The 26,148-nt window shown below is 41.2% G+C and overlaps 1 protein-coding gene across 2 annotated transcripts in view; it reads left to right on the top strand.

Annotated features, from left to right (window-relative positions):
* TMEM254 (transmembrane protein 254) overlaps positions 1-26,148 on the top strand; it is a 41,246-nt gene that overhangs the window by 2,139 nt on the left and 12,959 nt on the right. The window contains exon 2 of one of the 2 annotated variants that reach the window (XM_061634938.1): positions 22,351-22,782. The exons of the other annotated variant lie outside the window; for it this stretch is intronic. Within the exon in view, the coding sequence (XP_061490922.1) occupies positions 22,669-22,782 (114 nt within the window). The 5' untranslated portion in view covers positions 22,351-22,668. The remainder of the gene's footprint in view (positions 1-22,350; positions 22,783-26,148) is intronic. 2 annotated transcript variants of the gene reach the window in all.

Raw genomic sequence — 26,148 nt, 5'->3', positions numbered from 1 at the left:
AATAATAATAATAATAATAATAATACCACCTCCTTTGCCAAAAATGCCACACCACTGTACCAGTGTATATTAACAAAATCACAAAACAAAGCAATCATATGTCAGGGTTATTAGCTATATTCTTTGGAAAAATATGAATCCAGTAAAAAATAAACACACATAGCAAGAACTAAATGTATACAAATATGTGTAAATATATATATATATTCTAAAACAACATTAGGATATAAATGTAACATAGTATAAATAGCAGCAACTGAACCAATATTTTTGTAAACATTTTGCAAAATAAATAGAACACAAGTTTACTCTTTTGTGCAGGTAGGCGTGCAAGATCATTTCAAGTACAGAACAGTATTTATCAACACTGAAAATAATCATATAACATTAGACAAGAGCATGTTATAGAGGAAAACATTTTTGCCTGTGGTATGGGTTCTTCATTTGTCACAACACTCTGATTTATTTGTTTCTTTGTTCTCTGCTGCTGTCTCTGAGTTGCTCTTGGTTGTGGAAGTAATGCATTCTTGCTGAGCAGTTCCGTAGCAATCCACTGCCGTACAGGGACCATGTCTACTGGGAAGGGGATTGGAGAGCCACTGCACAGCACATGTGCAAACAGACATACAAACACCCCACAGTTGGAAGAGTCCATTTGAACTGGTATGTCAAGAGGTGCATGAATGATCCACTCTGACCAATTCATTGCTGAAGCTGACTGCATCTCTATAAATGTTTGCAGCATGTTGGTGTACTTGGTGGAGATGCCATGTTTGGAATCAAGATACGGAATAATTTTCCACTTGAAGAACACAATCATTAGTACCCAATGAGAACTGTGTACATTGGTGGGGATGAGCCAGATGTCCTTCATCACAGCATCCAAGTTTGTGCCAAAGTTATGAACACTTGCTGTGTATCCCTGTAATTCCATGGACCGCATAATAAATGGGCTGAAGACACACACATCAACATCTGTACTTGTCACAGTCTCTAGATTTGTTCTAGTAATTAGGGATCCCTCAATTACAGTGTCAACTAGCCAGTTTTGATTCAGAAGAGACTTCATGTCATCTGCATTGATGTAGACCCTTTGTATGGTTGAATTTCTCATGCGTGGATAGCATGTTATAGATTCCCATGGAACATGTTCTTTTTTCCCCATCAGCTTTCCTTGAGTAGGTTTTTGAGGGGTACTTGAAAAATAGGGGGCTTCCTGCTCAAGATCAAAGGCAAAGGATGATAATTGCCTTTCCTTGCTAGCAGCTTGATTTTCATTTTTCTCATTTCTCTGTTGGGAGGTATCAGTTGTAGTATAACTGTGCATCAGAAGGGAATCTGATGCAGCCAATATGGTTAACTCATCTTTTTGTCTAGGTTTCTTTCTTCCAGATTTTCCTTTTCGTCCACTCATCCTCAATTTCTTCAGAGAATACATCACCTTTGTCAGATGAAGACTTTTTCCTACAGACATCTGTGCTGCCATAATATGGTAGCATGTCCTGGAACTGTTGCAAGAACATGTTTCTTTTGGAAATAATTTCACCACATATTCCTTCTCACGTAATCCTCTGATAAGGAAAGAGCCAGACTGTGCTTGTAAGAATATGTGGTTTTGCTTTACAATTAAATCTGCTAGACCTTCCATAGTCTTTGATTTACGGTCTTTTCTTTGAAGTTCAGGCACATGGTCTATGTCCATCTTTCCCTGCTTTATGAAATGCACAATGTCATCAACAGGAACACAGTCTACTGGAAACTGTTTAGTATCAGGATTTAATTTTCTGATATGATGTTCTGCTAAGAGGTGGCAATTTCCAATTCCTCACAATCCTCTCAAAATTTCTTTTAGGTAATATGTCTGAAGGAAATAAAAAACCAAAACCATTTCATCCATGTTCAGTTCCTTCTCATTGCATAGCCTCTTGAACATGGCATTCATGCTTTCAGATACATTTGTGGCAATGCCACTGGTTCCCTTATAAATCCCTCTTTTTTCCAAGAGCCATCTTCCACAGTTTGTCATAACAACTTTTCTCAGCTTCTGATCAAAATAGTTGAGGAAGCCTGCACTCCACTTTACTTTCAATTTGTGCAGCAATTTCAGAAACTCCTCTTCACTCTCACTATCCAGAAGCTGAAGAATATTGTTGGTGTAAACATTCCGATCACCTTTCCCTCCTTCATGTGCAGAGACCCAGAATTCTACATCTTTTATAATATGGTTCCAGCAAAGGACATGTGCACAGACTGGAATAGCTTTCTCAATAGCATGCGCAATGGCTGCTTCTCTGTCTGTGACTATCCCAGTGGAATCATTGTTGATCTTGGGCACACGTTTTCCTATAAATAAAAAAACCCGCTCATGCACATTTGTTGTGCGCTTATCTTTTTTTTATCATTAATTTTTATTCAAATTTTCAAAGACAAAAAACAAAACAAAAAAATAAAGAATAAAATAAAATGTTGACTTCCGATTTGTCGCAGATCAGTTATAGGTCTACAATATATAACAATCCTGTCTCTTAAATTATATTATAAAATCACTTTCCTCCAGTAGTTATCTTAATTAATCATCAAATCTCATAAACATTACTTTATTCTTTCCACAAAAAGTCAAAGAGAGGTTTCAATTCCTTGAGAGATATATCTTTCAATTTTTCTCCAAATAAACATGTCGATTAATCCATCTCGTTCAAATCTATTAGGTCCAATAATTTCAATAGCCATTCTTCCATTATCAATGTTAATTCCATCTTCCATCTTCAATAATCCTGTTTCCAGTAATTTCAGTAGCCATTCTTCCATTATCAGTATCCCATAATAATCTTGTTGTCATAGCCATAGTCCAAATAAACATATCGATTAATCCATCTCATCAAATCTGTTAGGTCCAATAATTTCAATAGCCATTCTTCCATTATCAATATTAATTCCATCTTCCATCTTCAATAGTCCTGTTCAGTCTAGTAATTTCAGTATCTATTCTTCCATTATCAGTATCCCATAATAATCTTGCTGTCATAGCCATAGTCATATAATAAGAGTCTGATGGGAATTTCCTTTATCACAAATATTTCCTTGCCATCAATTCTGAATATGTTGCTGAAATATTGTTGTAAAGTCATATCTCTGTTCTTCTTTTTTACAAAATGCACTGGCTCATCTCTTGAGAATTTTTCCATTGTCACATATCTGTAGTTAATTCCATAGATTTTTTTCTATGTCAAGCTCCATCACATCATTCCAGTCCAGAAAATTATCCAAGACCTTGATAACTTTATCTCTGTCAGGCCCAGGATGAGACTCAGGAACCAGACCAGGGGTTGTAAGTAATTCAGTTTTTATTAGAGTAATGTCCAAACAAAGACTGCGTCTTCTCATGAAGCAGTACAGAAATACAGGTCCTGCGGCATTGAGAGCAAGGGGCTGCTTTCCCGCCGGTTCTTTAAGAAGGGGCCAAACGGGCGCACAACCTTTCGCTCCTCCTTAACTGCCCCTCAGGCACTACCCGCCTTTCCCCCCTTTTCTCTTGTCTTTTCAAATGTCTTCGTGTGCGCGGTGAAGGGGGAAGCATCGGCCCCTCCTCTTCTGAAGGTTCCGATTCCAGTATGGGGGATGGGGGGGGCTGATGGTAAACTGATTCGCGGCTTTTCTGCCTTGGGCAGCCCTCCCTCTTCCCCCTCCTGTTCTGAGCTTCGGAGCAGGGGAGGCGTGGGAATGTCCAGGGAAGATTCTGAAACTCCAAAGCTCTCAGGCTCTCCGTTGCTAGGCAACTCTATCTCTGGCATTTCCTCTGCTTCGTCTTCGCTCCACTCGGGCGAAGTTGCTCCCCCTCCTCCCTGCCATCCGTCTGAATCCTCTTCTTCCAACCCCTCGGGACCCCAACTCTGCCTCTCGACAATCTCTAATATCTTCATTAATTTCTTCAGAGACAACGTTGAATTCCAAACAATAAACTTTGTTTCTAATATCCATAAACTCCAAATCTTTTTCCAATTCCACATTTATTCCAATCTCCAGGGCTTGTATCTTCCCTTTAATTTTTCTTTTCTCATCTCTAATCTCATCAATCTCCTCTCTCACAAGATCCCCTATTTCTTTAAGCTCCTGCGTCATTTTGCCAAATTCAATTTTCATCTCCTGTCTACCCTGTCTCAGGGTTTGTTTTGTTATCTCAATCTCATCCATTATTTTCTGAAACATAATTTCTTCCATGGTCTCAGCCACTTTCCTGATTGCCATTCTTAAAACCACGAAAACAAAAATTATTTCAGCCACAATTGGGTTAATATTCCAGGCTTGATGACATCACAGTGTAGACAGTACAGCCTGCCTTATCTCTTATATGTTCAGGAATACAAAACAAATTTAGTTCCCAGCTTCAAAACAGTTAGTGGCGTCATGAACAAGTAGATTCGTCAAAATGAAATAGACCAAAAAGAAAATAATCCCGGACATATAATACTCCAAAGTTCATAAATCAAATTTATTTATTTTTTTTCCTCCTCGAAATAGAAATCTCTCTTCCGTTTGTATCTTTAGAATGCACTTCCAGGCCATCTTATTCATGGATCAGTATTGATCAGTGTTGTGCGCTTATCATGGATCAGTATGGCCAAAGGGATTGCTGGGTTCTCCTCAAAGAAAGCACACTGGAAAATTAAAGGTGACACATAGAAGTCTCCAAGCTGAAAGGTTGTGTCATAAGACAAAAGTGTGCTTGGCTTCAGCATTATCACCTCTTCAAATATGCTCATAATTTCTGGAAGTGCCAAAATTACAGACACTTCAGGGACAAGAGTAAATTAACTGAAATTATATTTGGCTATATACCATTGAAAACAATTAGAGCGCATAGCACAAATCTTTGCTTGTGTTTATGCAAGTGAAAGTGGTTGCTGTGAAAGCTAGTGGCCCAGAGCATTGACTCATACAGTTATGCATGACTGGGCATTCGATTGACTTGGCTGGTTCAGATGTTGTTCTGGGTTCTGTTCAGAAAAATGTATTATTACATGGAACGTGGCTTATGTGGAAGTTTTGTGACTTTTTGCATGTTGGACTGGTGAATTTGGTAGGTCTGGCTGATTGAGAGTCGCCGTTCTGCGCTGTTTTACATAAAAGCGTATTATAGCCCGGAACAGATATCAGAACGTGGTTTTCATGGACGTTTTGTGTCTTATTGCATGAATCCCATGTAATCGTGTGGGACTGGTGAATTTGGTGGGTCTGGCTGATTGGGAAGTTGCCGTTCCGCTGTTTTACGTAAAAGTGTATTATAGCCCGGAACTGGTATTGGAACGTGGTTTTCGTGGACGTTTTGTGTCTTATTGCATGCATCCCATGTAGTCATGTTGGACTGGTGAATTTCAGAGGCCTGACTGATTGGGAAGTTGCCATTCCGGGCTGTTTCATTCCGTTCCGGAGGGCATTTGGTTGTAAATGGGTTAATAAAAATCCTATCGGAATGGTTTTTCTTCCTAAATGTTGTTCTCAAGTGTCTCTTAACACATCCCAGTGTTTTTGGCATCAATTTCTTTTATAAAGGGCCCATTCCGGCCTGTTCCGTTCCGGCTTTTACACCGTCCCATTTGTTGCGTGTGTGCGTGTATAGATCATACACGGATGGAATCCAAGAGCCGTTTAGAACAGGAATAATATAGGCCAGGCAAGTTTCTTGTAAGAGTCTTTACTAGGCAAAGACATTAGACACAGTTCTCTCTTCACAGACATTTCCCCCACACTCTGAGACACAGCAAGATGTCTCTTATCTACTTCCCAGCCAGCTTCTGACCTTGGCAAACCTGGCGCTCTGTTCTTCCAACTTAACCCTTCTGCTTCAGGTTTCACTCTCTCTGCTAAAAACCCTGTCTGTGAGTCTCACAGCATGCTTCACTGACCAACAGCCCCCACCTGAGACTCGCAGATTACAAACCTTCATTATTCATTATTACATTTCTACAACATTAACTTTTTCATTACAATACATTTCAGTACATGGTTTGTGTTCTTACAGTTTCTATTTACATTTTCAGTTCAGTTCTTGTACCTTTATTTCTTTATTTACACAGATTTCACAGATTCATTTATTTCACTCACATTAAGCATCTGTACAAGAGATTGATACTTATCTTCACTGAGTGGCTTTGTCAGTATGTCTGCCAACATATGCTTTGTGTCACAGTATTGTAGCCTAATGACTCCCTGTTGTATACAATTGCGAATGTGGAAATATCGCACACTGATATGTTTTGTTCTTTTTGTGTTAGCTTCTGATGTTGCCAATGCGATGCAAGTCTGATTGTCCTCAAATACTGTTATGGGATACTTCGTATTCACATGCACTTCTTGAGCAAGTTGCGTAAACCATTAGATTTCATTACAAGCTGCAGACAGACCCACATATTCAGCCTCAGCACTGGATGTGGCTACAATATTCTGCTTTCTGCTGCACCAATCCAGTACTGAGCCATGCAATCTAAGTATAATGCCTGTTGTGGATTTTCGACTGGCTATGTCTCCAGCATGATCTGCATCTACATAACAGTCTATGTCTCCGTGTTTCTGTGCTGACAGTATTAATCCCTTTGTTCTCGTGCCTTTCAGGTATCTTAGCACTCTTTTGACCCCAAGCCAATCATGTTCTGATGGTTTTTCGACTTTTCTACATAAAATGCCTACTGCATTGCAAATATCTGGTCTAGATACCTTTACAAGGAATTGCAGTTTCCCTATAACATGTCTGTAAAAGTCTGGCTTTTCATATGCTTTGTTGCATTCTTCTTGCTGGAATGAAACTGTCATTGGTGTACTCACAGGGTTGCATTCACTCATGCCACAAGTCTCTAGCAGACTATCTATCTTCCCTGTCTGCAATAGGGCAAAACCACCATCTGTAGTGCGTCTTATTTCTGTTCCTAAATATTGTGCAACCGGCCCTAGGCGCTTTGTGTCCACTTGCTGTTGTAAGCTATCAAAGAACCGACTTTCTTCAGCTTCTCCCGGGCAAAAGAACAGAATATCATCAACATAAACAGCACAATACGTTTTCTTGCCATTCATGCTTTTTACATACACACATGTATCAGCAACACATCTGGAAAAACCCATATCTTTTAACACTTCATCCAACCGTGTGTTCCAGCACCTTGCACTTTGACGCAAGCCATATAACGATTTATGTAATTTACATACTAAGCCTGGTGTTTCGGTGAACCCTGCTGGCTGTTCCATGTAAATGTCTTCTGTTAACACTCCAGGAAGAAAGGCAGTGCTAATATCATAGTGGAACACTTGCATTTGATTTATGGCAGCAATCTTTAGTAACAGCCTGATTGATTCGAATTTTACTACAGGCGCAAACACATTATCATAGTCAGTGCCATAAATCTGCGTGTAGCCCTTCGCTACTAAGCGGGCTCTATATCTTGTGACTATACCTGCACTATTCCTTTTTCTTTTAAATATCCATCTACATCCCACAGCCTTTTTCCCTTCTGGCAATGTACATAGTGACCATGTTTGGTTTTTCTTTATGGCATTTAGTTCTTCTTGCATTGCAGCCCTCCACTTTTCTTGCTCAGCACGAGGTAATTGAGCAATATCAGCCAAATTAGAGGGATCTTCTGATGTATTGATTGAGGCTGAAATGACCTCCTGGGATGGCTGTTCTATAACACATTTCTTCACAGCAGTGTGGTTAATATCATGTACCTGTTTTCTGAATGCACCATTTTTAACATAATTTGATTCATGAATCTTACACTCAACCATGAACAGTTTGTTCTGTAATTTCCCTTGCATGCATATTTCACCATCTTTTCTCACAAAACATCTATCCCCTTCAAACGTAACTTTACAACCTATTTGAGCCAATTTTCTTACTGATAGAATGTTATATTTTAAACCAGAAACCAGTAATACATCTGTCAATATTCCCAAATTACCCATCTTCAGCGTGCCTGTTGCAATCGCGTCCTGAGTCGATCCGTCAGCCAGATAAAGCTTCTCCTGCGTCGGCTTTGAAGTGTAAAATAAACTAGAGTCTGTGATTAGGCAATTAGACGCTCCACTGTCGAGAAGCCACTTAGAGTTAATGAGTTTATTGTCCTCCTTAGAAACAAAGTTCACGCTTGTTCTCTGACTTTCAAAGCCCCTGTTATTCCTCTTCTTTAAACAATGTCTCTGTATATGTCCACGTGACCCACAAAAATAACATATTTTAGTCTCTTGCCTGCTTCTTTGAGATTGTTGTTGCTCAGCCACAGTCACAGTCTCTTTTATCTCTGTTTTCTTATTTTCTTGTCTTCTATTCCACTCTTGTTGAAGTTTCTGTTCCACAAAGTCCAAATTCAGATGTCCGTCAGGTAAAATTTCCAGACTCGAGACCAGGACATCCCATTTTTGATTAAATGAAGATAACAGGCTATAAACCATCTGAATGTCACTATAATGCACTCCTCTTTCTTGCAGCTCAGCATTTAATCTCCGAAATTCAGCCAGATGCTCTGTCATAGTCACTTCATCTGTAAAACGCATCTGATAAAGTTTCCGTGCTAAACACAGCCTGCTCCCCGCAGTTTGCTGTACATGAGCGGCTTTTAACTTCTTCCACATCTGATTAGCTGTCGGCTCATTACTCACCAGCAACAGTTGAGAATCAGATAGCCCCAGAGTAATAAAAGCCTTCGCTTTCTCATTTTTCTTCAACCACGCTGCTGAAGGAGCTGCCGGAGGGGGGTTTTCTACGACATCATTCAACTCTTCTTTAACCAGAACTGCTCTCATTCTCCATTTCCAGCTGGAGTAGTTTACAGCACTTAGTCTCTCCATCGGCATCCCGGATAACAGATTTACAGCCATGTTGCCCACTCTTACTTGCCTCTTTCTCGCACTTTGTTTCTCTCCGCACCAGCGCCACGTCAACAGCTCTCGAACCCGCTACCATGTATGATAAGCTGGGCCCATAACCCCTGTTGCGTGTGTGCGTGTATAGATCATACACGGATGGAATCCAAGAGCCGTTTAGAACAGGAATAATATAGGCCAGGCAAGTTTCTTGTAAGAGTCTTTACTAGGCAAAGACATTAGACACAGTTCTCTCTTCACAGACATTTCCCCCACACTCTGAGACACAGCAAGATGTCTCTTATCTACTTCCCAGCCAGCTTCTGACCTTGGCAAACCTGGCGCTCTGTTCTTCCAACTTAACCCTTCTGCTTCAGGTTTCACTCTCTCTGCTAAAAACCCTGTCTGTGAGTCTCACAGCATGCTTCACTGACCAACACCATTATGGGTCTTTTCTAGTGAATCATGTCTTCTCATTATGTGTCCAAAGTATGATAACCTCACTTTTATCATTTTAGCTCCTAGTGATAGTTCTGGTTTAATTTGTTCTAACACCCAATTATTTGTCTTTTTCGCAGCTCATGGTATACGCAAAGCTCTCCTCTAACACCACATTTCAAATGAGTTGATTTTACTTTTATCTGCTTTTTTCACAGTCCAACTTTCACATCCATACATAGAGATCGGGAATACCATGGCCTGAATGATCCTGACTTTAGTGTTCGGTGATACATCTTTGCATTTGAAGACTTTTTCTAGTTCTCTCACAGCTGCCCTCCCCAGTCCTAGCCTTCTTCTGATTTCTTGACTATTGTTTCCATTTTGGTTAATGACTGTGCCGAGATATTGATATTCCTTGACAAGTTCAATGTCCACGTCAACTTTAAAGTTACATAAATCTTCTGTTGTCATTACTTTAGTCTTCTTGATGTTCAGCTACTGTAGTCCTGCTTTTGTGTTTTCCTCTTTAATCAGCATTCATTTCAAATCGTCTGCATATCTTAAATTATTGATATTTCTCACATCTCCTTCATCTTGGTCCAATCCTGCTTCTCGTATATGTTCTGCGTATAGATTAAACCAATAGAGTGATGAAATACACCCCTGTCTCACACCCTTTCTGAATGGGAATGAATTGGTTTCTCCATATTCTGTCCTTACAGTAGCCTCTTGTCCAGGGTATAGGTTACAAATCAGGACAATCAGATGCTGTGCCACCCCCATTTCTTTTAATGCATTCCATAGTTTTTCATGATCTACACAGTCAAAGGCATTGCTGTAATCTATAAAGCACAGGGTGATTTCCTTCTGAAATCCTTGGTCTGTTCCATTATCCAATGTATGGTTGCAGTATGATCTCTGGTACTTTTGAGTGAATGTAAAAAAGAATTGTGTTTGTGTTCTAAATCTTTCTGTTCTCCTCCAGTCTTGTTTTAAAGCAATTAGGCAGGGCTTACTTGGGTATTAAAGTTTTTTATTATGTAGGAAACTAATACTGATTTTTAAAAAATTAATACTGATTTTTGCAATGACCAACTGGTTTAACAATAAACTATTATATGGGCTGTGTGTATTTATACATCTGCTCTGTGTGTGTGTGTGTGTGTGTGTGTGTGTGTGTGTGTGTGTGTGTGTGTGTGTGTGTGTGTGTGTGTGTGTGTGTGTGTGTGTGTGGAGTCTTTCCAACAACCCTGTGATTTGGCTGGTGATTGGAAACCAAGGCAACTCACAATGAAATAAATCCCTTTAAAATCCAATAACCATAAAGCAAGAATAAACAGTTGGAAAACAGCCTAAAAAGGCATGATTCTGAATTTTGGGTTGGGTGAATGAAGTTTATTTATTATTTGATTTATATCCTGCCCTTCCAGTAGGAGGCCAGGATGGCAAACAAAAGTACTAAAAGCACTTTAAAACATCATAAAAAACAGACTTTAAAATCGATTAAAACATATTTGAAAACATTTTTAAAAAGCTAAAAACATTTTTTTAAAAAAAGACAAGGCTTAAAAACATATTAAAAAGCAATTCCAACACAGACTTAGACTGGGATAAGGTCTCAACTTAAAAGGCTTGTTGAGGCTGTAGTTCTCTGCACAATTCCCAGTTTGAGTAAGCCCCATTTAATACATTGGGACTTGCTTCTGAGTAAACCAACATTGGATTGCACTATAAATATCTTTACAGATTGTGTAATTAATAAACATATTTGATTGTCATGTTTATATAAATATTTCTTCATACTTCTTCATACCCAATTTCTTCATACCCAATGAGTATTTGATTTCACACTATGGTTGTAGATGATTTTTTCTCTACATTTTAAGTGTGCCCTTCTTCCTTGGGGTAGTCATGGTACTCTGTTGTTTTCATCCTGAGGGGAAGATAGGTTGAGAGATGGTGAGTAGCACATGGTCACCCACTACAGTTTATAGCTCATTTCCATTTTGAAAAATTAATTAAAATGATTTTCATGCAGGCAAAGTTGATTAAGTAGATCAACACATTTAAAGCACATCCAACTCACATTTAAAGTGCATGACTAAAGAATCCTGGGAAGTGTAGTTTCCCCCTCACAGTTATAGTTCTCACCACCCTTAACAAATGAAAATTCCCATGATTCTGTGGTGGGATTCATGAGCTTCAAATGTGTGTTGAATGTGCTATAAATAAATGGTGTGGATCTGCCCTAGGTATGATGTGCATTCAAGAGTGAATTGCAAAGAATTTTTTTAAAAAGATACTTTTTTAAACCGGGGGAGGGTTGTAGCTCATCGGTAGGGCATATGCTTTGCATACAAGGTCCAAAATTCAATTCCTGGAAAAGACTATTGCCTAGAATCCTGGAGAGCCAATGCTAGTCCATGTCATGAGTACTGAGTTAGATGGTACGAAATGGCCTGAGTCAGTATAAGGCAGATTCCTTGGTTCCTAAAAGTGGGAAGAGACTCAAGGGCCACAGTGACTCCAACATTTATTGATGTATTTTTATTTACAACATTTATATACCGCTTTATTGTAAAAAAAATCTGAAAGCGGTTTACAGAAAGAATTAAAACAATAAAATTATTGGCAAAAGCATTAAGGACAGATATTTTTAAAAGTTCAAAATAATAAAACCAACAATGAGTTAAAAACAGATTTAAAAACACAATAGCTTCTACATGCCTCGAGAGGCTTGCCTCAAGAAAACTGATTTTAGCAGGTGCTGAAAAGAGGCGTCTGCCTAATGTCAATAGGCAAGGCGTTCCAAAGCATAGGTGCTGCCACTTTACAGGACTGATTTCTTACAAGGGCAGAACAAGTACTATGTGGCACCCATAAGATGGAAAGCACAGCTTGAACTTGGCCTGGTAGCAAATCAGCAACCAATGCCGATTTCAGAGCAGAGGTGTAATGTGCTGATAGGATCTCACTCATGTCAGCAATCATACTGTAGCATTCTGCATTAACTGCAGTCCCCAGGTCAGGTTGTGCTTCATGGGGATTTCTGTGACCTTGGCTGTCTGGCTGCTAGGATTTTTTTAGTTTGGGTTTTTGGTTATGAATCCTGACTGGTTGTGGGATGCTGAGTTTTCTGCCTTACTCATAGGAATCTTGTTGTGGTTGGTATAGTATTGCATTTAGGAAAGAGTTACTGCCTTTTGTGTTGTTGTTTTTTCTATTTACATTTCACTTATCTTTAACCTCACTCCGTTACAGCCATAGAAGCAACAGCAGTGGTTCCATGTGCTCAGGACAACCCCCTTAAAGCCACTGGTGATGCACCTTGTTGGTTGCATGACAGTTTGCCCAATAGTGATAAAAGAGAATTCACATATTTGGAAGTGTGGCTACAACTGTTGTTCCCAAGCTGCTGCCTATGAAAGTAGACCAAACGATGTGTGTTTTCTCTCTGTCCATTATTGCTCACTGGAATGGGGTTGGCTGTCAAAGTGAGTTTATAGCAGCCCACAGGGTAGACAGAAAGGGTAGAGAATCTTCTTACTCTTACATGTCTTCTTTCTATTCTTTGGGCTGATTGCAGGTGTTGCCACCACTCACCATATGCTCAGAGGCACATGTTACCAAATTCTTCCAAGCTACAAAGGAAGTGGATTGGACTGTGAAAGACCAACCCCAATTGTGTTTGCATTTTGACCAATTTGTAGGGCAGTCCAATATCTCAGAGAGGAGTTCAGGTCTCCTGCTCCCCTGGTGCATTCACTATAGCTGCCCAATTTCCCTGCTTTTTAAAGTTTGATAGAAATAGCTGTGAGCTATAGGTACATTCTTAAACCGCAAGGTTTTTTGCCTATTAGTGAATATAAATCTATGGTGCAATCACATTTGGAATATTGTGTATTGTTCTGGATGCTGAACTTCCAAAAGGATATTGTAGATCTCCCTAAAATGATAAAAGGGTTGGAGCAACACCCCTATGATGAAAGGCTGCCTTTGGGTGGGGGGTTTTAGTTTAGAAAAAAGACAAGTAACAGGGATATGACTGAGGTGTAATGCATGGTGAGGAGACAGTGGATAAGGAGAAGCTTACTCCTCTCTCATAATACTAGAATTTGGGTTCATCCAATAAAGCTGAATGTTGGAAGATCCAGGTGTGACGCCCTTCCCTGGCTCTCCCTGTCAGGTTCCTACCTGCTCGTGGTTACTGCCTGTCTCTAGGCACCACCAGGGACTCCACCAGTCCGGACTGTCCTTTTTTATGGTTTCTCTCCCCGCTCTAGCACAGATCTCAACAGATCCCCCTGCTAGGCAGCACCACCAGTCACGTCCTATAACCAGTAGTCCTAGAGACTCGGCCTGAGTCTCCCTCAATTAGGTTACCTCTGTGACTGCGTGCTTAAGCTGTCCCAATCCCTTTGATTTACTCAGACTGCTTGTGGTGTTATTCTTCCCTTCACCGCTGCCACCATTTGTTATCCTTCAGCCTTGGTATTTACCTTACCCTCCCTTCTGGTCTGTGAAACCCCAGCCAAGGATCAGGCCTTTGGTAAACCAAAAGTATTTATTGAATAACAAAGTTAACAAGATTTCTTTAAAAGGCACTTAAGCATATGGTTACATCTATTCCTGAGGTACTGGTCTTAGTATTAATCCGAACTCCACCCTCTCCTCACATCCACCAACTCTCCACACAATCTCCTCTCAAACCCACCAAAACAACCCTCTCAAGTCCACCAACGTCCACCCAGATTTACCTGTCATTCTTCCTTTTATACTGTCAGACATTTTAAACATTCAGCCAATCATCCAGCATTCTACTGCCCATTCACTCCCCCTTCCTCTTTCATTCTACTTACCATGTATCTCCTATACAAACAGCACTTACCCTATTTACACTAATACAGGAACATCACACCAGGACAGACAGAAGTACGTATTTCTTCACATACTAGATATTTAAATAATGGAATTTGTCCCCACTAGACGTAGTGACGGCCATCAACTTGGATAGTTTTAAAAGAGGATAGACAAATTCATGGAGGACGCTATTAATGGCTACTAGCCACAATGACTATGTTCTGCTTCCACTGTTGCAGTTGTATGCCTCTGAACACTAGTTGCTGGAAATCACAAGGGAGAGTTCTGTTGCACTCACATCCTGCTTCTGGGCTTCCCACTGACACCAGGTTGGCCACTGTGAGAACAGAGTGCTAGAGTAGATAGACCCATGGACTGATCCAGCAGGACTCTTCTTATGATCTTATGCTCCTTGATTATGCCCAGAGACCCCGTGAAATTACCCCTTAGTAAAATACCTCTGAAGGACATCATACAAACACCTCATATTCACACCAGTGCTCTCGTCGTCATTTTGGAATGTCATTCCAATGACAAAATCTCATGCATCTTGTAGTTTATACTAACTTCTGTTTCATTTCTTTGGGGAGATAGGTGGAATTTAACATATATGGTGTTCTCTTTCAATTGGTCTTAAAGGGTTTTCCATGCTGTAGATGGACTGCTCACATTATTCATTGCATGGATGTTTTCAAAAGCGGTTTGTACAATATCCATACTAAGTGGCACATTTTCTCAGATAGTCACATCTGATTGATTAATACTAGTACCACCCTACTACTTACAATCTCTACTGTTGCTTTAGAGGCTTTACATTTTATAGGTCCATTGGTGTCGTGCTGGTGTAACAAATGTGGGATATTCTTTGCTCAGCTTGGCAGACAATATCTAACATCACTGGCATCTGGGTTGATTGCTTTGATCTGCAGGGCTGTTTCCACTCTTCTTTATTGTTTCACTGAGATTATTTTCTGTGCATAGTCAACCCAAAGTTTTGAAGAGGATTTTTCCATGTGTGAATGCCATTGCACAAAGCCCTCGTTTATCTTTGCTGAATCAAATGCACTGTGATCATGTCAGTCTTGTATAGAATTGGCTACAAAACTATCTTGTAGCAGTTGCCATCTATTGGTTCTGGGTCTCATATTGCTATTATATTTGATCGAGTTTGCCTTTATGGGTGACCGTAATAAAAACATTCTGCACCATGATGCCCTGTTACCTATCAGCATTTGTACAGTGAATCTACAGTTGTGTGCTGGCTGCAGTGTTCATCCGATCTAGGTAGCTGGCCCACCCTGATGCTGTCTAGAATCCACTCATGGGCACTACGGTTTTCTATGAGACTTTCTGTTGTACACCTGGATTCAGTACCAAATCAGCCTTGTTTGCCTGATGGATGACCTTGTTAAGACACGTGTCTATTGGGAACCTGAGTGTGTGAATCCACCACTCATGTATCCCATTAAACACACCTCTTTGAGAGGAGAGGGATAAAACAAGTGCTTTGCCTTGCAATTGGCCTAAATAGCATGTGTATAACCCAAAACAATGCAAGTCCAAACCAGACTAAAGCAAAGCTGTCTTTTATTGACAGAAAAGAGAAGAATAGCATTACAATAGCATTACAAAATTACTGGGTGCATGGCAGCATTAATCATTAATATCTTAACCCATTCATAATTTTAAACTAAGGAAATAAAAGATCCCTGTTGCTATAAGGAATGACAGGTAGCAGAGATTACCTATCCTAGGGCCATTTCCTTTTACAAACCAAGGTGAAAAGGAGGGGTCTGGGTATGAGGTGATCTCATGTTGTGTGTGTATTTCTTGCTGACACTCAGAAAAACTATTTCTGCTTTCTAATGCTGTCTTTGAACAATGGGATTGTTCTGCTGGGCATGAGGGAAATCTGCCAAAAATAACATTTTGGAGATAATGTTTAATTCAGGGTCTTCACATTCCTCCGAAACTGCCAAAAGATGGTCCATGCTTCTTGTCCTCATTTTACAGTACTTAGGAAGGCACAATGAGTCAGAAGTCAGGGTGTGTGGGGTGGGAAATGTAGTCCAGAATACTCCAGGGCCTTGCCACCCCTTCGACTCCAAATGAACCAAAGTGGGGGTTAGTCAGAGCACTTGTAACAACCTTTATGGGGGAGGGGTACCTGGCATGCAAGACCTTGCTGTTTCTGCTCACTTTCTCATTGGCTTTTGATATTATCAGCCATGGTATCCTCCTGGACCATCTATGGCAGATGGGTATGGGGGGGGGACGGGACGCTTTTCTGTTCTTATCTCCAGGGACAGTTCCAGAAGATAGAATTGGCTTAGTGTTTCTCAGCTCCCTGGCTCTTATTTATTTATTTATTTAAAATATTTCTATCCCGCCCTTCTACCCTGTAATAGGGCACTCAAGGTGGTATACAATAAAAATGAACACATGCATAATAAAATAAAGATCACAAAAACATTCACATAAATTAAAATACAATTAAAATACAATTACAATACATGAAATACATAGCTCTTGAGCTATAGGCTGCAGCAGGGCACTATATTGTCTCCAATGCTATTTAAAATTTATATGAAGCCATTGGGACGTGAGATTTATTTGAAAAGCAATTCGTTAATAAAATAATACTAAATAACAATAAAATAGTAGTATATAGTCAATATCCAGTCTTGACATCTTTTTGTCTGGCCTACTTTCATCCACTGTGATCTAGAGCTGATTATCTGTAACTCAATATCTACCATTTATATAAGTAAATATTTATTCTTATAATGCACATTTGATTACCTCTACAAGAGAAATTGTTTCAGAGATGCTTCTTTTAAAAAAAGAGTAAGCTGCACTTACTGGAATGAATAAAATCTCTTCTGGAAAAAAAATCCTCTCCCAGTTCTCCTCAGAGAGCTCCTACAACTTCCCTATAGAGATAACCCATTTTCCTACAGGGATCATACAGAAGCACACACAGTTATTTTGATAGCCAAATTTTGATTGTGGCCATAGTTGTGTTGCTATTGATGAATAAACACTCCAAAAACACAGGTTTCCACACTATGTATTATTTATGTTTGCGTCTTAACCACTGTTCTTATCAATCCAAACCTAGTGCAAAGTTACAGGACGTAAAAGTATGGTTAATTTGAGTCATGAATTGTTGCTGTACACTCATGAGGGATTGCCAGGTTTCCGGATGAGGTGGTTTTAATTCTGAACGCCACCTTGTGATGTTCCTGCTTATAGTGTAAATATGGTAAGTGCTGTTTATATAGAAGACATATGGTAAGTGGAGTGAAAGAGGAGGGGGGAGTACATGAGCAGTAGAATGCTGGATGATTGGCTGAGCGTTTGAATGGCTGGGAGTGTAAATGGAAGAATGACAGTTGAATCTGGGTAGATGTTGGGAGTGTGTAGAAAGAGGTATTTGAGGGTGGAGATCAGGAGTGTGGAGAAAGAGGGAGTTGGAGTTCTGATTAATAATAAGTCAAGTACAAAACAGGAATAGATGAAACCATACACTTGTGAAACATTCTAAAACTAATCTTGTTATTTCTGATATTTAATAAATACTTATTTGGTTTACCAAAGGCCTGATCCTTGGCTGGGGGATATACATACCAGAAGGGAGGGCAAGGTAATTACCAAGGCTGAACAGAAACAGTATCTAATGGTGGCAGTGGTGAAGGGAGGAATAATAACAATTCAAGTATCCAGAGCAACCCAGAGTTGTATGCGTTATCTATAAAGATACAAGGGGGTTGGGAACAGCATAAGCACACAGTCACAAAAGTAACCAGCTAGAGAGAGACTCAGGCAAAGTCTCTGGGAGTATTGGTTATAGAACGTGACTGGTGGTGCTGCCTAGCAGGGGGATCTAGTGAGATCTGTGCTAGAGCGGAGTGAGAAACTATATAAAGGACGGTCCGGACTGGTGGTATCCCTGGTGGTGCCTAGTGAAAGGCAGTAGCCACAAGCAGGTGGGAACCTGACAGGGAGAACCAGGGAAGGACGTCACACACCTTCTGTCCCCCACTTGTAAACCTTCCATTCCTGCAGACAGCTGGAACAGATGACATTCAATATTTTAAAAAAACAGACAAGTTCAGTTTTCTTAAGCCATCAAAAGGGTAGTGATCATCTCCTGCCATTTAGCCCTGCTTCATATTCCTTCTTTCATTGAGGCTCCATTTAAAGATGCACAGACTATTTTGTAGAGGTGCTCACTTTGTGGCACTCCAATCCTAGAAATTTTTACTTGACCCCCTTCTCTCCCCCTAACACAGGCAGGTCAAGCTATATTTTTCAGAAGGCTTTCACACCTGGCCAAAATCTATTTAGTTGCACATTTTCTTTAGGCTTAGATGGTTTGTTGTGCCTGTTTCATTCTTATAATTAGCTTTATTGTTTTCCTTATTTCTCCTACATTGGACTACACTCAGATTTCACATATATAGCAAAGGAGTAATGCCCAGCTTGTTCACACAGCAGTGCAAGCGGAGACAGACACACTTCTGTATATACTCTATACACCAGGGGGTGCCATATTCAAAAGGGTTGGAAGGCAAAATCCTGATGGAGCCGATGGCAAGGCTACATCTGTAATTCCTCCTCAAAAGTGACAATTCCACATCTACTGAAAACCATTCACTATGCCTCAATTAGACATTAGAATGGAAACAACCGAAAGTTTTAAGGCTGCTTTGACAAGCATGAAACATTCACCCTCTCCCGAGAGGTCTGTCAAGAAATGGGGATATTTTGCCTAGTCCAGGAGATGCCCTGAGGTATGACCGTGTTCATTGCTCAGTTTCTACAATAGCCGACTTTCATCAAGTCACATTAGGCCAAACCACATGAGCTTATACAGGCATACCCCGCTTAAAGTAGCCTCGCTATAAAGTACATGCTCCATACTCCACCATACCCCGCTTAAAGTACATGCGCTTTGCAATAACGGACACTTTATTGGTATGACGCCGCTGCCATCTAGTGGTGATTGTGTGTAGTACAAGTGAAGATAATTGCTAAACTTTAAGTACATTTTCACTTAAAGTAGACTCTCCGGTCCCATTGCGTACGTTAAAGCGGGGTATGCCTGTATTCAGAAAGCAAACGTCTGTATGTTTTCCCCTCTGTCATTAACAGTATGAAGGAGGCTGGGGGGGTTCAGCACTAGGGTTGCCAGGTTCATGGCCTGAGACTGATCCTGTACCTTTAGGAGAAGAGAAAGTCACCCAAGTGCAGGTGTTCTTGCAACCCTGTAATGGGAAAAACCACTAGGTGGAATCCTCCCTTCCCTCTCCACAACTTTTAAAGATACAGAAGACCTCTTCATTGCCAGGCCAGGTCTCCTGCACTTGGCTGACTTTCTCTTCTCCTAAAGATACAGAATCAGTCTCAGGCCATGAACCTGGCAACCCTATTCAGCACCCTTCTCATACAAAGTCAAGTAGTGAACAATTAAGGCCGACCACCTGCTTACTTGACCCTTGCCCTTCGTGGCTCATTATGAGCTGCAAAGATAGACTGGGAGAGAGGATCAAGCTGATGGTAAATGCATCGCTTGACGAGGGAATAATGCCATCAGTGCTCAAGGAGGCGATAATAAAACCAATCTTAAAAAAGCCCTCCTTGAACCCTCAAGATCTGAACAACTTTCGCCCAGTCTCAAATGTGCCATTCTTAGGCAAGGGAGACAAGGGAAGGCTGGGAGACATAGACCTGGTGCTTAACGGGGTACGATTGCCCTTGAAAGACCAGGTCCGTAGCCTGGGGGTCATTCTTGACTCCCAGCTGTCTATGGAGGCTCAAGTTTCAGCTGTGAGCCAGGCAGCTCTGTATCAACTCCGCCTGACACGGAGGCTACGCCCCTACCTTCCCAATCATCTGCTCCCACCGGTGGTACATGCCCTGATCACCACTCGCCTAGACTACTGTAATGCGCTCTACGTGGGGTTACCCTTGAAAACGGTTCGGAAGTTACAGCTGGTACAGAATGCAGCGGCGCGTCTGATTGCAGGCAGCCGCCGTAGAGATCACATCACTCCTGTGTTGAAGGAGTTGCATTGGTTACCGGTTGTGTACCGAACCCAATTCAAGGTGTTGGTTTTAACCTTTAAAACCCTATACGGTTGTGGCCCAGCCTATCTGAAGGAGTGTCTCCAGCATCGACAGGGATGCCGCTCAACAAGATCAACCTCAGAAGGCCTTCTCTGGATCCCACCAGTCAAAATAGCTAGGCTGGTGAGGACTCGAGAGAGGGCCTTCTCAATAGTGGCCCCCACCCTTTGGAACTCTCTCCTGAGTGATTTACGCCATGCCCCGTCTATAATGAGCTTCCGCAGGACCCTGAAGACTTGGCTTTTTAGGCGGGTATTTGAGATGGGCTAGTTTTCTGCTGTTTTTAAATTTTAATTGTTTTATATACCGTTTTATCTTGTACGTCGCCCAGAGTGGCTGGACAACCAGCCAGATGGGCGACTAACAAATTTAATAATAAATAAATAATAATAAAATTAATATGCATGTATTGTTGTGGAATTTTCTCCTTAATCAAGTCCTTGTCCAGGAAACCACACTGAGGCAGGTTAAAGCTTACAGCTGTTTATTATACTTACAATTGTAAGGAGTCCCTGCTAGCATGTGCTATGACGGAAGACTGCCTTCTTCCCTAAATTGAGCGCCTTTTATAGGTTTTTACAGTGTACAGTCATGTGTCCCAAGGGAAGGGGCTTTACCTGTTTCCCGTGTCCACCTGGTTCTGTGATTCACCAGGTAATTATCCATTACAGGGAAGTAAGAAAGCACATACTCATCTTTTGTCTGCCCTGTCCTTTTGCAACACCCGTCCCCTTCCATCTTATCTACATACCACTAACAATGACCCTCAGAGGTGGAATTTTCCGCTTCAGTACGTTCAGGAAATATATGAATTGCACAACGGAAACTGTTTTACATCACCTGCGAGGGCAGGGGAGAACTGAGAGTTCCCCTGTAATTTAAATTAATTACAGTATGCCTAAAACGTGCCAAGCACTGAATAACGTTGTTAGAAATAAATCTAGATGCCTCAAGCAGGCAAGAGAAGGTAAATAGAGAGCGCTTCAAACTCATAAAATAACAACCAGGCGGTAGTATTTCACAAGAGCGTTTTGCATCGAGGGGACCCTTAAAAGACAACCATTTTAGATTTTGCCTTAAGAAATAATCGTAGGCACCGGCAATAGCTCCAGTTCAGCTGGGCAATAAGTTCTATTGCAGTATGTTTCTGAAAACCAGTTGCCGGAAGCCTCAGGAGAGGAGAGTGTTCTTGCACTCGGGTCCTGCTTGCGGGCTTCCCCCAGGCACCTGGCTGGCCACTGTGAGAACAGGATGCTGGACTAGATGGGCCACTGGCCTGATCCAGCAGGCTCTTCTTATGTTCTTATCTATCTTCGCACTTCGTTTCGGTTTCTCTAAGCACAGCCTGCCCTTTTGCCCGCCTTCACTGCCCCTTAAACAGGGTCCTGGGCCCGTAGCTCCTCGGTAGGAAGCGCTCCGCCCACCGCCACTTCTAGTCTAGTTTCCCCCTGCTTTTCAGAGGGAGGCAGCCGCTGGCTCGACGCAACCCCACCAGGCACTTCCCTCTATGGGTGCAAGCCGGCTCTCCGCCGTTATTGCAGTCCTTTCTTCCAGGCCTCTCTAGATAAATGTACGATACAGGAACTCGGCGCTTTTAACTGCTTTCCTGCCAGATCAACGGCGAGGGCAGGGGAGGACAGAGCCAGGCGCCCTCGCCACCCCTTTCGGTTTCACAAAAGCAAGCGCGGGAGAAGGGGAGGGTCAAGCGCTAGGAGTCAAGCGCTCACGGGAGCGAGGAAGCGTTAAGAAAAGGCATAGAGATGCACAGAAAGCAGGTTGTTGTGAGGCTAAAATGGAGAGGGAGAGAACCACATACACCACCCTGAGCTCCTTGGAGAAAAGGTGGGATAGAAAGGAAATAAACAAACAGGCATCGTGCGCATGTGAATACGTATGAGGGCCCTGGGGTATACATGCTTGAGAAGTACAATGGTGGATTCGTGTGTTTGGGGCTGCACCACAGGCAGGAGTTCAGCAGGTGTCTCCCCACTCTTCTATCGCTATTCCGGGACAAGCTGAATTTCTCCCTACTGACTTGCTGCTGTTAATTTACACACCCTTTGCCAGGAGGGAAACGCAACAACCGGCACAACAAGATTCTCCACTGATAGATCAAGCAGACTTGAAACAAGGGTAAGCGAAAAAGGAGCGGCTTTGAGTGTTCAGCTGGTTCTTCCTCCTACGGCCCCCAGTGATTTCTCCTACAGTCATCCCGCCTTCCTTACCTGTTTGACGAAAGAATTGTGCTGCCCACTCGTTGTGATGCAAATGGTGTCTGGAGATGCGGTGCTGTTACCACGCCCCGGAGGTGGGCGCTCAGAGTCGGCTGCGGGTACCGGTGTTTAAAGAAAGAGGCGGAGGAGGCCTCTGCGAAAAGTCGCCGAGATGAGGAGAGCAGCGGTGTCGGTGGAGAACTTGTCCGAGAACCCCAGCACCTATTTCCGGCGTACCAAAACGTTGTTTATGGTGGTGATCGCGGGCTTCCTGAGCTACTATGCGGTGAGCAGTGCTCTCTTGAGGCGAAAGGGCAAGCGGTTGGAGGAGCACGCTGCCCTTCTCGTCCGATGGGCAGCCGTTTATCAGGGTCAAGCATGATAAAGTAGGGGTCTCTCTGGTAAACTGTCCTCCCTCTTATACTCCGGGGTGAAATCCATCTTTAGTGAGTTTAAAAGCGATGGGGTTAAGCTCGCCAAATTTAAGCGTTTTTAATCCCGTGTATTTCACTGGGAGAGAATTGCAGAGCAATGGTATGAATGTCTCTTCAGAAGTAAAACTCACTGAGTTATTATTCCCAAGTAATTTGGAATAGGATTGCAGCCTAAGGCACGCATTTAATACTTCCACTGAAATTAATTTGTTGTTAAATGCTTTCAAGTAAAATATGGCAACTCTAAATCAGTGATCTCCAAGAGCGTCTGTTATAAACTACCCTGTTCAGCCTTGTAAGTTCAGGTCTGTGGCTTCCTTTATGGAATCAGACCATCTCTTGTTTGGTCTTCCTCTTTTTCTACTCCTGTTTTTCCCAACATTATTGTCTTTTCTAGTGAATCATGTCTTCTCATTATGTGTCCAAAGTATGACAACCTCACTTTTATCATTTTGGCTCCTAGTGATAGTTCTAGTTTAATTTGTTCTAACACCCAATTATTTGTCTTTTTCGCAACTCATGGTATACACAAAGCTCTCCTCTAACACCACATTTCAAATGAGTTGATTTTACTTTTATCTGCTTTTTTCACTGTCCAACTTTCACATCCATACATAGAGATCGGGAATACCATGGTCTGAATGATCCTGACTTCAGTGTTCAGTGATACATCTTTGCATTTGAGGACCTGTTCTAGTTCTCTCACAGCTGCCCTCCCCAGTCCTAGCCTTCTTCTGATTTCTTGACTATTGTTTCCATTTTGGTTAATGAGTGTGCCGAGGTATTGATATTCCTTGACAAGTTCAATGTCCACGTCAACTTTAAAGTTACATAAATCTTCTGTTGTCATTACTTTAGTCTTCTTGATGTTCAGCTACTGTAGTCCTGCTTTTGTGTTTTCCTCTTTAATCAGCATTCATTTCAAATCGTCTGCATATCTTAAATTATTGATATTTCTCACATCTCCTTCATCTTGGTCCAATCCTGCTTCTCGTATATGTTCTGCGTATAGCTTAAACCAATAGAGTGATGAAATACACCCCTGTCTCACACCCTTTCTGAATGGGAATGAATTGGTTTCTCCATATTCTGTCCTTACAGTAGCATCTTGTCCAGAGTATATATAGGTCGCGCTTCAGGACAATCAGATGCTGTGGCACCCCCATTTCTTTTAAAGCATTCCATAGTTTTTCATGATCTACACAGTCAAAGGCTTTGCTGTAATGTATAAAGCACAGGGTGATTTCCTTCTGAATTCCTTGGTCTGTTCCATTATCCAACGTATGTTTGCAGTATGATCTCTGGTACCTCTTCCTTTTCTAAATCCAGCGTGGACATCTGGCACTTCTCGATTCATATATGGTAAGAGCCTTTGTTGTAGAATCTTGAGCATTACTTTACTTGCATGGGATATTAAGGCAATAGTTTGCTAGTTACTGCATTCCTTGGGATAACCTTTCTTTGGAATTGGGATGTATATTGAACTCTTCCAGTCTGTGCGCCATTGTTTTCTTTTCCATATTTCTTGACAAATTTTTGTCAAAATTTGGACAGTTTCAATCTCTATAACTTGCAGCAACTCTATTGGTATGCCATCTGTTCCTGGTTATTTGTTCTTCCCAGTATTTTAAGAGCAGCTTTCACCTCACATTCTAACATTTCTGGTTCTTCATCATATGGTTCCTCCGTGAATGAATCTGTCATCCTGGCATCTCTTTTATAGTTTTTCAGTGTATTGCTTCCATCTTCCTTTTATTTTATCTTGGTCAGTCGGTGTGTTCCCCTGTTGATTGTTCAACATCCCTACTCTTGGTTTAAATTTCCCTTTAATTTCTCTACTCTTGGAATAGAGCTTTTGTTCTATCCTTTTTGTGATCCTCTTCTATTTCTATACAATATTGTATTAGTTTTCTTTGTCCCTATATACTAGTCGCTGTCTGTATAGTTGCATTTAGGGTTTTAACCATGTTTCCATCTCCTTTCGCTTTTGCTTTTCTTCTGTCTGTTTAAGAGTTTTGTCAGTCATTGACGTGTTTCTCTCTTTTTAACTAGAGGTATTGTCTTTTTGCATTCTTCCCTGATAATGTCTCTTTTCTTCACTCCATAGTTCTTCTGGTTCTCTGTCTAAAGCCTCAGATCTGTTCCTTAAATGTAAATGTACTGCCTTTAAGTCAATTCCGACTTATGGCAACCCTATGAATAGGGTTCTCAGGAGGCTGAGAGGCAGTGACTTTTGATCTTTATATTCTTCTGGGAAGTTATTTATATTGTATTTTGGCATTATGGTTGCTTTGTTTAGCTTTACTCTGATTTTCAATATTTCCAGTTGATGATCTGTACAACAGTCTGCTCCTGGTCTTGTTTTCCAGTGCAGATAAAAATCAGTCTTGCTTATCTATAATTGATTGAGCTGGTTCAGCTGTAGTGGCAAGCCATGGTTTTAACTGGGGTTATAATCCTAGTTTGTCGGAAATATTGGAAATTTGGGGTGGTTAGTCCTACTCAGATAAGACCATTAAAATTAATAACTTAGGTTTATTAATATCAGTGGGTCTACTCTGAGTAGGACTTGGTTGAATACAAACCTTGGTTTGTGCCTCTAAATTAAATGTGAGGAATGGAATCTGAATCCTTCAAGGAAGGAGGCAGCATCAGATACAGGGTTTGTTCATGTAGCTACAAACCACAGTTGTCATATAAACTAGCCTTCCCTAACTTGATGTTTCCAGAAGTTTTGGGCTACGGTCCCCGTCATCCCCAACCACTGGCCATGCTGGCTAGGGGTGATGGAAATCCAAAACATGATATAAAACAAACATTTTAATTCCTACATTTATAACCTCAAACTGATGTTTGAATCAAAGGGATCCATTTGGCTTTTGAGGTCATATGTTACATATAATACACAGTAGGTCAACCATTCTGTTTATTATTATGAAGCTCCTACTTAATTCAAGGACTAGATGTCATCAACAGACTTTAATACTGTATTTTTATATTGTTGCAACTCGTCCTGGGATCTTATGTTGAAGTGTGGGGGTAAGAAATCAAATTAAAAAGTAGGATTCAGGAGACACAATCTGGTATTATTATTATTTATCCCCTTCCTCCCAGTAGGAGCCCAGGGCGGCAAACAAAAACACTAAAAACACTCTAAGACATCTTAAAACAGACTTTAAAATATCTTAAAACAAAATATCTTTAAAGACATTTTATGT

Source organism: Rhineura floridana, chromosome 7 (genome assembly GCF_030035675.1).
Source record: "Rhineura floridana isolate rRhiFlo1 chromosome 7, rRhiFlo1.hap2, whole genome shotgun sequence".
Taxonomy (NCBI): domain Eukaryota; kingdom Metazoa; phylum Chordata; class Lepidosauria; order Squamata; family Rhineuridae; genus Rhineura; species Rhineura floridana.
This window is presented reverse-complemented; position numbering and strand designations above follow the sequence as displayed.